Source organism: Tupaia chinensis, unplaced genomic scaffold (genome assembly GCF_000334495.1).
Source record: "Tupaia chinensis unplaced genomic scaffold, TupChi_1.0 Scaffold000286_1, whole genome shotgun sequence".
NCBI lineage: Eukaryota > Metazoa > Chordata > Mammalia > Scandentia > Tupaiidae > Tupaia > Tupaia belangeri.
This window is the reverse complement of record NW_006159770.1, coordinates 280,356-293,102: the sequence shown is the minus strand read 5'-3', so window position 1 is coordinate 293,102 and position 12,747 is coordinate 280,356. Positions and strand designations below refer to the sequence as shown.

Below are 12,747 nucleotides of genomic sequence, written 5' to 3'. Positions count from 1 at the left end.
CTGGCCCTGCCCGCCCTGCGCCACCTCCGCCCTGGCTTTCCTTTCCAGGCAGGTGCATCGTGCCCCTCCGCACTGGCCTGGGCCGCCTCTGGCCCGAGCCCGCAGTGCCGCTTCTTCCCGATTCCTTCTTTCCCCTTGGTCTCGCGGGCTCCGCCTGAGGATGCGCTTTCCTGTGCCGCCGCTGCCCCTGCTCCGGGCACCCTGTCTCCTGCGAGCAGGTGCGGGCCTCATCTGGGGCACGCCGGCCATCGCCTCTCCCGCTCCACCGCCATGTCCTCTTAACTTGGGCTCCCTCTTCGTTCTTCCGGCCTCTCAGCGCGGCTTCTCTTCCCCTCTCCCCGCCTGAGGCCAGGCCTGCAGCCGCCCCCGTTCTGGGCAGCCTGGCGCACCAGCTCCTCCCGGCTGCAGGCCCCCTCCCCAGGCCTGGTCATGGTCTCCCGTCACTGCCCCCGTGGCCTGTGCACAGCCCCTGCCTCCCTCACGTCGCTTTCCCCAGGTGTCTAGAACCCTGCAGCCTCTTGCCTGGGCCCAGGTCCTGTTGCAGACACCTGGTTGCTGCTCCCAGAGATCTGTGTCCCAGAGCCAGAGCCACCCAGCGTTCCCGGGGTTCTCTCTGGTCCTCCGTCTCCACGCTGCCACCCACCTGGGGCCACCACAGACAGGCTCAGCAGCGCTGGAGTCCCTGTCCCCTCCCTCTCCAAGGCCTTCTTCCTACTTCCGTGAAGTTGGCTGTAGAGCGGCTTCCTTTCCTGGGGTAGCTTCCCCCGTTTCCTGGAGCCCTCTCCTCGCCAGATGCCTTGGGCTCTGTCACTGCAGGAGAACCTGGGGACGGGATGACCCGGCCAGGGATGTGCAGCCCGGGGCGGGGGGGAGCGGAGGATGCTTGGGGAGGCCAGCTCTCCAGTCCCGGGACTCTGTCTGACCTCAGGAACTCCTCGTCCTTTCTTGGGGGGCCTCGGTTTTCAGTGCCCGTTCCCCCGCATCCCTCCCTGGCAGGCTCTGGTGAAGGGGGGCATGTATGGGAGCCCCCTTTGCCTGGCCTGATGCACAGTAGGTGTTCACAGGGAGCTGCTGCCCCTCTGTTTCCACCCCAGGCCCCTTCTCGCAAGGCCCCAGATGAGCAGAATCCTGTTTCCCCCAGGCCCCTTCCCTCCATTGCCCCCACCCCTGCACCTCTGGGGCCCTCCCTGCGAGGTTCTGCCTGCCCCCCACCCTGCTCTTCAGACCATGCCCCTTCCATGCACCCCACAGCCCCCAGAGCTGAGCTCCTCCTTGACCTGAGCCCTGCAGGGTCTGCCCTGCCTAGCCTGTCAGGTGCCTTTTCAGGGACTCCCCGGCTGGTGAGCACTTGGTAAACCCCCTTTCCCTCTGCAGGCCTTTGAGGCCCTCCGAGGCAGGGGGGAGGTTTTGCCAGGTGTGGGTGGGGTGACCAGCTTAGACTGCTTGCCCAGGACTGGCTTGGTTTTAGCACTGAAGGTCCTGGGTCCCCGGTAAACAGGGACGGTTGGTCACCCCGACTAAGGGGCTCCTGAGTGAGGGCAGCAGGTCTCCCCGTGTAGGGTGCGCTTTCTGCCCTGAGGCCTTCCGTGACAGGTCCCCAAAGCTCAGCCCTGCCCTGGTGGGTGCACCCCTCACAGCTGGTACACGGCCCCAGCCCCCCCGCTGCTTTGTGGGTAGTGGCTTGGGGGGAGGGCTGGGGCCAGGACTCCGAGGTCCGACCAGGGCGGGGCTGGGGCCCGGTGCCTGGCGGGGGAGGGCGGGCTGACTCGGGGTCCCTGGTGCCCAGGCCTCGCGCATCTTTCACATGGATGCCTGCGCTGGGCCAGGTCCTTGAAAGGGAAAGGCCTGATTCCCTGCTCGGCCCTCCCCCTGCGCCATGACGACCGGTGGAAATAAACGGAGCCCAGAGTTCACCCCGTTCCCAGGGCGCTGCGGCCCCCCTTAGCAGCCTGAGTTTCCATGACTTCATGCTCTTGGCCCTTGTAGCTTCCTCCCGTCTCCAGATGGGCGGCTTGGGAGAGGTGAGGGAGTGGGGGTTCGTCCACACTGAGCACACGCAGTCCAGGCCCACAGCCCTCAGACCAGCACAGGTTCCGGTGCCCCCGCATCTGCACGGGCTGGGTGAGGGCTTCGCCCCGGGACCCTGTTCCCAGCAGTGGGGGATTAGGACACGTGGCCCGAGTGCCCTGGTGAAGCACCTGTGCACAGTAGGCCTGGCCCCGGGAACCCTGCCTGGACCCGCACAGCCTGCCCCTGGGGTGGGGCCCAGCCTCGCTCGGGCAGTTCCTAGAGTGTCTGCTGGGTGCAGGGGAGGGCTGGGGGCTTCCCTGGTAGGCGGCCTGCTGAGCCCCCGCAGGGTCCCGAGCAGGCAGGGTGCACACCCTTTCCTGTCCCCGTCCTGTTGGCAGGCGGCTGTGGTCCATGTGTCCCCGCCAGCCGCCGACTGACCTCCCGGTCCAGCAGCCTGCGCTGTCTTAAATAGCGTGGGCTCTGAAGGCCAGCTGGAACAGGGTCCCGGGTCTGTTTCACAGGCCCCATCGGGAGCCCGCCCTGCCGAGCCTGCAGGTGAGCCTGGCCTGGGCCAGGTGTGGGCTGACTGCCCTGTGCCCTGCCCTGCAGGCCTGCATCGATGAGAATCTGGAGGTGGTGCGCTTCCTGGTGGAGCAGGGCGCCACGGTGAACCAGGCGGACAACGAGGGCTGGACGCCCCTGCACGTGGCCGCCTCCTGTGGTTACCTGGACATTGCCAGGTGAGGCGGGGCGGGGTGGCAGGCCCTGGCCCTGGGGCGTGGGGGTGGACCCTCAGCCCTGACCCTCCTCCCCCAGGTATCTCCTGAGCCACGGGGCCAACATCGCCGCTGTCAACAGCGATGGGGACCTGGCCCTGGACCTGGCCGAGTCGGACGCCATGGAAGGGCTGCTCAGGGCGGAGATTGCCAGCCGAGGTGGGCCTCTGGGGTGGGGCCCCTCATGGCCGCCCTGTTTCCCAGGATCCTTTGGCTGTCCATGCCATGGTCTCCACCCCTGTGGGGGGTAGGTACCTCCGTACAGGGCACTGGAGCCGAGCGAGGGGCAGGCCTCCCCACGTGGGGGGCGCTTTCTGTCCTGAGCAGGCCACAGGGCTCTTGTCCCCAGGGCTAGAACAAGGGCACTGTCGGGCTTTGTGGGGTCTGGGAACCCCGAGGCTGTCGGGCCGTGCTCATTTTCGGGGAAGTGTGCATTGGCTTCTAGCAGGTTCGCAGGGACTTGACCACCTCCCACCTCCTGGGAAGCAGCTGCGTGTCACCAGGCGCTCAGCCCTTGAGGTGGGGCCGTGGGACCAGAGATACCGCAGCAGGTGGGGAGGGCGCCGAGCGGCAGGACAGGGAGTTTGTGGTGCCCAGGGACACCCCTGGGCACCCCAGGTTGCCGGATTGCCAGTGTGGGATTGCGGGTGTGGCTTCTGACACCTGATTTTATGGGTTGGCCTCCCGGCTGTCGTAGGGGCTGACAGTTTGACTCCAGGTTTGTCCCAGAGGTTTTCTTACTTAGTAAGACAAGGATGGGGGCCAACAGGTGGCGTGGTGGTTAAGGCACTGGACACTGGCACATGGCTGACCACGGTTCAAGTCCTGGACCTGGTGGCTTGCTTTCTCACTTTTTCTCTCTCTCTCTCTGGTCAAATTAAAATAAATGAATGAATAAACAAAACGAAAATAAATAATTCTTATTTAAACAGAAGGTCAGGGCTGGCTGGCGCCGTGCCATGGCAGCTGTCAGGCTTCCGCGTGGGCACAGAGCTTGCCCTGGCTTAAGAGCGCCTTCGGGGGTGAGGGGCCTGGCGAGGAGCAGATGCTGGTGGCTGGGCCCCCCCGCCTCCTGGCAGCGTGACTGACCGGGAAGGAGCTTGCCTGCAGGGGACCCCCGGCGACAGGGCCAGGCTGGGAGCCCGCCTGTGGTTAAACGGGGAGCATCGCCTTCGGCCGTGGAGCCGGCCCTCCCGCCTCCGCCCTGCCTCCTTACCTGGAGAGGCTGCGGTGCGGGACGCTGCAGCTACCACGTGACTGCCCCAGGCGCCCACGGGGCCTTGCCAGAGGGGTAAGTAAGAGAGCGGCCCCAGGGGTGGCCACGCTGCCTCCCTCCTCCACTCTCCTCAGGATCTTGGGCACACACACACACACAAGTTCTCTTTTTTTATTTTTTGAGAGATTTTTGCTATAGGGCGTGTACGCTCACCGGAGATACAGAGAGACAGGAAGTGAGAAATCACCCCAGGGGGAATGGCCGCGCTGCAGTCCCTTCTCCACTCTCCTCAGGATCTTGGGCACGCACAGGCGTCTTGTTTGAGTTTTAAGCCACCGGATCCGAACCTCTAACCAGGGTCGACTTTGTGGGAGTCCAGTAATGTAACCATCACACCATCTGCTGGTCCTGCCAGTGTGTTTTCAAACTGCCAGGTCCTGGACTTGAACAGGCAGCTGGCCGTGCGGGATCCAGTGGCCTTAACTACGGCCCCGCGGGCCCGCCCGTGTTTATTTATTAGAGATCTTTGCTGTAGGTGTGCTTGCTGGAGAGACAGCGAGATCAGAGACAGAAAGCCAGGCCGTCCGGACTTCAGTGGCTATACCATGGTGATGCGGGTAATGTCCTGGTGCGTAGAAAGTGCAGGAAGGTGCCCAGGGGGCTGCGGGTAGCACAGCAGCAAATTAGTCTCCAGTCTTTCAGGAAAAGTTATTTCTATAGCTCTTGTACCTTTTCTGTAAATTTGATAGCTTTCCTTTTCTTTCTTTCTTTCTTTCTTTTTTTTTTTTTTTTAGAGGTTTTTGCTATAGGGCACGTGCGCTTGCCAGAGAGAGACAGAGACAGACAGCGAGAAATCAACCCCCCCGGGGGAATGGTCACGCCTCAATCCCTTCTCCTCCATTCTCCTCTCGGGATCTTGGGCACGCACGCACACGCGCCCGGCGGATCTTGGGCACTCACGCACACGCGCCCGGCGTGAGTACTAAGCCACCGGGACCGGGACGTGAACCGCGGTCGACTGCGTTGGAGTCCAGTGACATAGCCATTATGCTAACTGCTGGTCCCACTTTTCAATTATTTTTAAACTCTTTCTTCTAGTTGTGTTTTTCAGTACCTGCTCCCAAGCCCTGAGGAGGAGAAAGGGACTAAAGGTTGAGTGGTCACTCCTCACCTGTGATGCAGGCGAATGTGCCTGTGTAGTGAGGCCTCCATAAAAACCCAGACGGCTGAATTCTGGCAGCTTCTGGACCCTCGCCTGCATGGAGGGGCTGGGAAGTCCCTGAGGGCGGAGCTCCGGGAGAGCATGGAAGCTCCTTCCCGTACTTAGCTCCACTTGGCCCTCTCATACACCTGTCCATCTGTACCCTCTGAAATATCCTATATAACAAACTGGTAAATGTAAAAAAGAGACAAAGCAAGAAATCACCCCCCGGGGGATGGCCACGCCGCAGTCCCTTCTCCATCTTCTCCTGGGATTCTGGGCATGCACGCACACGCCCTGCATGAATTTCAAGCCACTGAGTCTGAGACTTGAACCGTGATTGACCCACATGGGAGTCTGGTGCCTTAACCACAATGTCACGTGCTGGCTCCTGCCCCCGTGTGTTTTACAACTGCTTTGTTTTTTAAGAGAGTCTTTTGATATAGGGCGTGTGCGTTCACTGGAAAGACAGAAAACAAGAGTCACTCCCAGAGGGGGTGACCACGCCGCAATCCCTTCTCCATTCTCCTCTCGGGATTTTGGGCATGCACGCACATGCGCCCAGCATGAGTTTTAAGCTGCCGGGTCCGGGACTCACTGCAGTCGACTCCGTGGGAGTTCAGCAGTGTGACCATTAGGCATCTGCCGGCCCTCAACTGCTTTTCGAGAGTAAGTCACACGCCTTGCAGTTCTCCCATGCCACGTGCAGGTCAGTGGCTTTAGTGTGTTCACAGGTCAAGGCACCAGGCCCCACTTTGTTGTAGAGTGTTTTCTTCAACCCCCAGAGAGCCCTGCGCCCCTCAGCCCCACCCCAGCCCCAGGGAACAGCGTCTGGTGCCCGTCTGTGTAGCTCTGCCCGGGGGCATCGCATGTACGTGACTCAGAGCCATCCGTTCTGGCTCTGGGCGCTCCCGTGCGCTCCCCACAGACGTGGAAACGTGTCCCCTGTCCTTGTCTGTCTGTCCCTGTCTCCTCTCTCCTTGCCTTCCCTCCCTTGCCTTCACAGTCTCAGGCAGTTCGAGGTGGCTGCAGGATGGTGACTTCACCTTACTCGGAAGTACCCCAGCAGCGAAGGTGCAGCGTCTCCCCCTCCCGTCGGCAGCCTGCCCCCCATCTGCTCAGTCTCCCCGTAGTTAGGAACAGTCCTCACCCTCCCTTGAGCCTTGGGGGGACAGGAGTGGCTCCCAGGGACCCAGGGACTTTCTGACAGTCCGTGTTTCTGTGAAGTTGCCCATGACTTCCCAGAGGGATCCTCTCTTCCGCTCTGGGACGAGGAGAAGTCTCGAGCGCTCGCTGGTTGGGGTGTTGGCTTCTAGGATCAGCCAGGAGCAAAGGCCAGGGATTCTGGAGGGACCCTGGACTGCGCTCCTGGGAGCGGGACGCTGCTCGTCATCCCACTGGCTCCACACGGGCTCCCCAGAGTGGGGCTGTGGTCGGCAGGCCCCGGCTTGCACCCTGCACCCCTCTGCATGGAGGGCAAGGGCTGTCCCCACCTGTAGCACACGCGTAGAGGAAGGAGAAGCCGGGACCTGGGCGGCTGGGCGGCTGGCCGGCAGGGGTCAGCACCCCTCTGCTATCCCCACCTTGCTGCTGCTCCCCTCTTCTGGGTCTTTGCTCAGCGAGAGGCCCTGGTCCACCCGGCCCGTTCTGCGCCTGGACGTAGTTCTGTGCAACTTGGCGGTCTCCGTTCACGGGATGGTGCGGGCTCAGGCATGGTGCTGCGGGACCAGAACCTCTCGTGGCACTCAGGCCGGAGGGAAGGGTGCACACCCCATGCTTGTAGCAGCAAAGCCACGGCAAGGTGGGAGGCCCGCGTGTCCACAGATAGGTGGGAGACAAGGGTGAGTACCCAGTGGAGCTGTGTCAGCCTGCCGGCGGGGGGCGGCCCGACGGCCCGAGCAGGCCACAGCAGGCTGCACGCGCAGGACATGTCGCCCCAGGGAGGACGCGGGAGGTGCTGGCCAGTGGGTGGGGCTTTGGCTCTGCATGGCGGAGGTGGGCCAGGGCTGTGTGGTACTGTAGTTGCACTCCACACCGCACACGTCCAAAATGCTTAGACGCCGTGGCGGCAGGTGCTATGGCAGGTAAGGTTCAGGACTCCCACGTGGCCGACCATGGTTTGAGTCCTGGACCTGGCGTCTTGAAACACACCGGATGCCTGTGTGTGCCCAAGGTCCCGAGTGGAGAATGGACGGATGCCTGTGCGTGCCCAAGGTCCCAAGTGGAGAATGGAGGAGAAGGGATTGCGGTGTGACCATCCCTGTGGGGTGACTTCTCTCTTTCTCTGTCTCTGGTGAGGGCATGTGCCCTGTGAAGGAAGAAAAACTTTAATAAAGAAAAGAAATGGTTAAATGGAAACTTGTATGTGTATTTTACCACAGTTTTTCTTTTTTTTTTTTTAAAGAGATTTTTTACCATAGGGTGTGTTTGCTTGCCAAAGAGACAGACAGACAGATAGAAAGTGAGGAGTAACCCCCCGGCTGGGGGGATGGCCAAGCTGTAATCCCTTCTCCTTTATTCTCCTCTCAGGATTTTGGGCATGCACGCACATGCACCTGGGGTGAGTTTTAAGCTGCCTGGTCCGGGACTTGAACCAAGGTTGACAACGCGGGAGTCCTGTGATGTAACCAATACGCCACCTGCTGGTCCCTACCACACGTTTCTGAAAGGCAGTTTGCGGGCCATGTGGTTGAAGTCACGTATCCTCAGGCATGGTCTGACCCAGGCGCACAGTCGAGGGCTCTGAGCGGCTTCATCGGAGGCAGGTTCTCTGGGAGCTGTGTGCTTCGGGTGGCTTCGCACGCCAGCTGGACTCTCGGCTAAGACAGAGCACCTTGGGCTGGCTCTGGCCCGGTGCTTAAGGCATCCAGGCCCCACGTGCCACATGCAGGGTTTGAGTCCCGGACCTGGCGGCTGAGAAACCCGCTGGGTGTGCGTGCTCCACATCCCAGATGAGCTTGTAGTGTGGCCTGCCCTGGGCGCCTTCTCTTGTCTCTGTCTCTTTCTGGTGAGCGCGTTGCCCTCTAGCACGATAAGGTGTCTGAGGAGCGAGAGCACCCAGTTCTCTGTTGGGTTTGGGAGCCACCGTCCTGCCCCGAGGTCACATGCCGGAGCGGAGTGGGCACCCAGGCTGTGGGCTCGGTCACGTTGGGACCTCGTGAGGTGAGGTGGGACGGGGAGGTCAAGGTGTGGTCAGGGCAGAAGGTCCAGACAGCGGCTGCGCCCGGGCTCCCACGCACAGCTTGCCAGAGCCTGGCCGAGAGCTCAGCCTGCAGACCGTCAGGGGCTGGGCGTGGCCAGGGCACAGGCTGCGAGAGCCCTCGGTGGAAGGGAAGGGGGGTCAGTGAGCTCCGCCAACGCCTCCCTGCAGGAGATGCATTCGGCTGTAACAGGCTTGAGCAGGTGGCTCTCTAACGGGCTGGTAGGAGCCGGACTGTGTCTCCAGTGCTGTCCCCAGCATTCTCCATGACTCTGCACTCCCAGCTGGGACCCCATTACCTGGACATCCCTGGAGTCGAAGGCTGTGACGAGGTGGCCCCAGATGGCAGCCCTGGACAGACGGGGCTGGGCTTGCAGTGAGCCACGTCATGTTGGGGGGCTGCCTCTCTCAGTCCCACCTGGAGCCTCGTGGCAGAAGCTGCCAGTGTACACACGTAGGAGGATGTGACCAGACACGTTCCTGGGCGCAGGCCTGTGGCCGTGGGCATCCCGGCCATTGTGAGCCGGGTGGGCGTGCGGGGTCTGGCAGGCGGTGCAGTGGAGTCCAGTGAGCACAGAAGGGACGTTTAGGAGAGAGCAGAACAGGAGGGATTGTCCTGACTTACTCTCAGCATAGACATTTTTAGAAGGGTTTTGCCATAGGGTGTGTGCACCAGAGAGAGTCAGAGAGTGAAAGTGAGAAAGCACCCCCCGGGGTGCATGGCCATGCCACAATCCCTTCTCACTCTATTGAGATTCTGGGTGTGGTTAGGGCATGCACACATGCCCTGTGTGATTTGTGATTTTCTTTCTTTTTATTTTTAAGAGAGACTTTTGCTGTAGGGTGCATGTGCTTATTGGAGAGACAGAGAGACAGAAAGCGCGAAGTCAGCCACCAGGAGTAATGGCCATGCCGCAATCCCGTCTCCATTCTCCTCCCGGGATGCACTTGCACCTGGTGCGAGGAGTCCAGTGCCTTAACCACCACGCCACCTGCTGGCCCACAGTGTATCTCATTTACCCTGTCTACCTGTCCATCACAATGCTGTCGTGTCCACGGGGAGCCGCCCTGTTTGCCTCACCCTCCGAGGCCCCGCGTGCATTGTGGTCCATTTGCAGTGGCTGCAGGGCGCTCCACTGCACTCCCTAAGTGTGAGGCTTCGCGATTGAAGAGCGAGACGTGATGGCCTTTGCTGTAGAGGAGACCCCTTCTGCCTCGGTCCCAGGGCTTAGAGCACCGGCAATTTCGATTCTTGTCCTGGCGGAGGGGGCCGTGACTGACGCTGCAGCCGGAGCCTCGCAGCCTGCTGGGTTCAGCCCCTGAGCGTGATGCGCATGTGAGACTCAGTGAGCTGGAGGGCTGGGGAAGGGCTTCAGGTGTGAGGAGGCCCTGTGGGTGTGGTGCTCATTGTCACGAATAAAATAAACTTAAACTTGAGAAAGAGCCGAGATTCTCTGTGACAGTGAGCAGAGTGAGACTTCAGCCTCAACGCCAGTTTAAATCCAAAGTCAACTCGTTTACTGGTAAGCCAGGACTTGCCTTCGGCGACAGCGCAGTGTAATGGCCAGACGGGGTGACACGTGCTGATGGGGAGGGCCGCGGGCCGCTTCCTACCAGACTGGCTCGGCGGTGGCGCCTCGCACACGGCCAGCACCTGGTGGGGAGCAGCCGTTGCCTTGACGGGGTGTGCGGCCCCCGTCCCCCTATGAGGTCAGTGGCCGTGGCTCGGACGTGTGGGGAGCTGAAGGGTTATGCTGGACGACAGGGACGATCGCGGGACGCAGGGCCAGGTTGCCGGTTATCCCTGGAAAAGGCCTTCGTGACCCGGAGCCCCTTCGTGAGGGCTGCACGGAGCTCAGCTGGGGCCCCGGGCGGGTCTGGGCCTCTGAGCACCGAGGGAGGGGCCAGTCCTGGCTGTGCCGCCCCAACCCAGGGCGCGGCCCGTGTTTCCCAGCCTGTCGGTGACGTGCCTGCTACATCTTCTCGTCCTCCCAGGTGTGGACGTGGAGGCAGCCAAGCGGGCCGAGGAAGAATTGCTGCTTCATGATACGAGGTGCTGGCTGAATGGGGGTGCCATGCCAGAGGCCCGGCACCCTCGCACGGGGGCCTCTGCCCTGCACGTGGCCGCTGCCAAGGGTTACATCGAGGTGATGAGGTGAGCCAGGCCCGTCTGTTCTCACCACCCCGGCTCCCCGGACCTTCCTCTCCCTCGCCAAGTTAGTAAGGCCAGGCATCTCCCTGCACCGCCTTAGCTGCACTCATGATTTTCCGCGTAGTCTTTTTCTTGTTTTAGAGATTTTTGCCTTGGAGCACATGCGCTCACTGCAGAGAAACACCCAGGGGAGGGAAGGTGAGAAATCACCTCCCGGGGATAGCCATGTCATAGTCCCTTCTCTGTTCTCCCGGGATCTGGGGCATGTACACACATGTGCCCAGTGTGATTTTCAAGCCACTGGGTCTGGGACTCGAACTGCTGTTGGCCATGTGGGAGTCCAGCGATGTAACCACTGTCATCTGCTGGTCTCCATGTGTAGTTTTTTCATTGTCATTCAACATAAAACATTTTCCAATTTGTAATTTTCTGGCCCGTGGATTGTTCAGAATTGTGTCCTCAATTTCCAAGTGTCCGGGGCTGTGTAGTCATTACCTCGCTACCAGTTCCCAGGCTCCGCTGCGCTGGGTTCTGAGTGGGTTCTGTATGGCTGCAGCTGTTGGATCCCTCCGTCTGCTGGGCGTGGTGGTGCCGTCGGCGTGGGTTAGCAGGGCAGGGCCGCCTCACGCCATCACACCTGCTACCTGCTCGCTCGGGCCATTTGCGAGGGGTGCGGCAGGTCTCCCGTGGGGCTGTGGGCCTGGTCTCCTCTCCTGTCCTCAGTCCCTGTCCTCCATATTTCAAGGCCAGGTTACTTGGTGCATATGTATTTTTTTAGAGATAAATTTTTTGATTTTTTGTTATAGGGCGTGTGCACTTGCCAGAGAGACAGAAAGTGAGAAATCACCCCCTCCCGGGAGAAATGGCCACACTGTAGTCCCTTTCCCTCCGTTTTCCTCTCGGGATCTTGGACCCGCATGATGCATGCACACACCTATGTAAGTTTTTAAGCTGATGGGTCTGGGACTCGAACCGCAGTTGACTGCGTGGGAGTCCAGTGACGTATTCGTCCTGCCATCTGCTGGTCGTGGTGCACGTGTATTCTCAGTGGTTCTAGGACATACTCTCTCCGCCCCCTCGCTTTGCCCCCAGGTCTCGGCCGTCTCTGGCGCCCCCTCTCCTTGCCCCCCGGTCTCGGCCGTCTCTGGCGCCCCCTCTCCTTGCCCCCTGGTCTCGGCCGTATCTGGTGCCCCCTCTCCTTGCCCCCGGGTCTCGGCCGTCTCTGGCGCCCCCTTTTCAGGGCGAGCACTTTGCTCCAGTCTTACCCTGCAGCTCCTGCCTCGCCTGCGCTTTTTCTTCCTTTCTTTTTTTTTTTTTTTAATAGATTTTCTCTATAGGGCGCTTGCGCTCGTCAGAAAGAGAGAGAGAGAGACAGAAAGCGAGAAATCAGCCCCCGGGGGGATGGCCACACAGCAATCCCTTCTCCTCCATTCTCCTCTTGGGATCTTGGGCACGCACGCACACGTGCCCGGTGTGAGTTTAAACCACGGTGTCTGGGACTCGAACTGCGGTCGTCCACATAGGAGTCCAGCGACAGCCATTACTCCAGCTGCTGGTCCCAGCCAGCTGTCTTGTGTGCTGTCACAGTGCTTAGCGTGATCGTGGTGCTCAGGCGGCTCCCTCACCGCTCTGCTCACCCCCTAATTGACTCATTTTTAGGCAGATTTTCCTAGTGAGGTACTTAAGGCGACTCCGGACGGCACCAGGCTGAGACCAGCTGCGTAGCTCTTGCTGTTGACTGAGCACCCTGCGTCTCACCCCAGGTCCTGGGTCTGATGATCACCCGCTGAGCCCTCTGACAAAGTGGCCGGGTGCTCCCATGGTTACGCTCACTGATACGCGCAGCCCCAGGGTCTGTGCACTCTGCCTATGACTTCCGCCTCTGAGTCCAAGGAAGCTGCTTCTCTGCTGCCATTGTATCTGCATCCCAGCTGGCAAGAAGGGGCAGAGGGCAAAGAGAACAAGTGTAGTGAATTCCTCTTAAGAGAACAGCCCTCTGAAGGGGCGCACACCACTCGACACTGACATCCGATTTGACTATTCCTAGCTGCAGGGGATGCTGGGAGATTTGTTTTCAGCCATGTGACCGTGTGTCCAGCTGAGTCAGGGCTGCAACGAGAGAAAACGAGTTGATGCTGTGGGCAGCCCCGCCGCCACAGGACGGGAGCGCTCTGGACTCAGCAGGGGTCGCCG

At 60.9% G+C, this 12,747-nt stretch overlaps 1 protein-coding gene across 1 annotated transcript in view; it reads left to right on the top strand.

The window, feature by feature from the left end:
* Window positions 1-2,619: 2,619 nt before the first annotated feature.
* Window positions 2,620-12,747, top strand: part of PPP1R12C (protein phosphatase 1 regulatory subunit 12C) — a gene marked incomplete at its 5' end in the record, with an annotated part of 18,254 nt that continues 8,126 nt past the window's right edge. Inside the window, 3 exon segments of the mRNA XM_014588540.1 lie at window positions 2,620-2,750; window positions 2,827-2,945; window positions 10,398-10,557. Of these exon segments, the coding sequence (XP_014444026.1) occupies window positions 2,620-2,750; window positions 2,827-2,945; window positions 10,398-10,557 (410 nt within the window).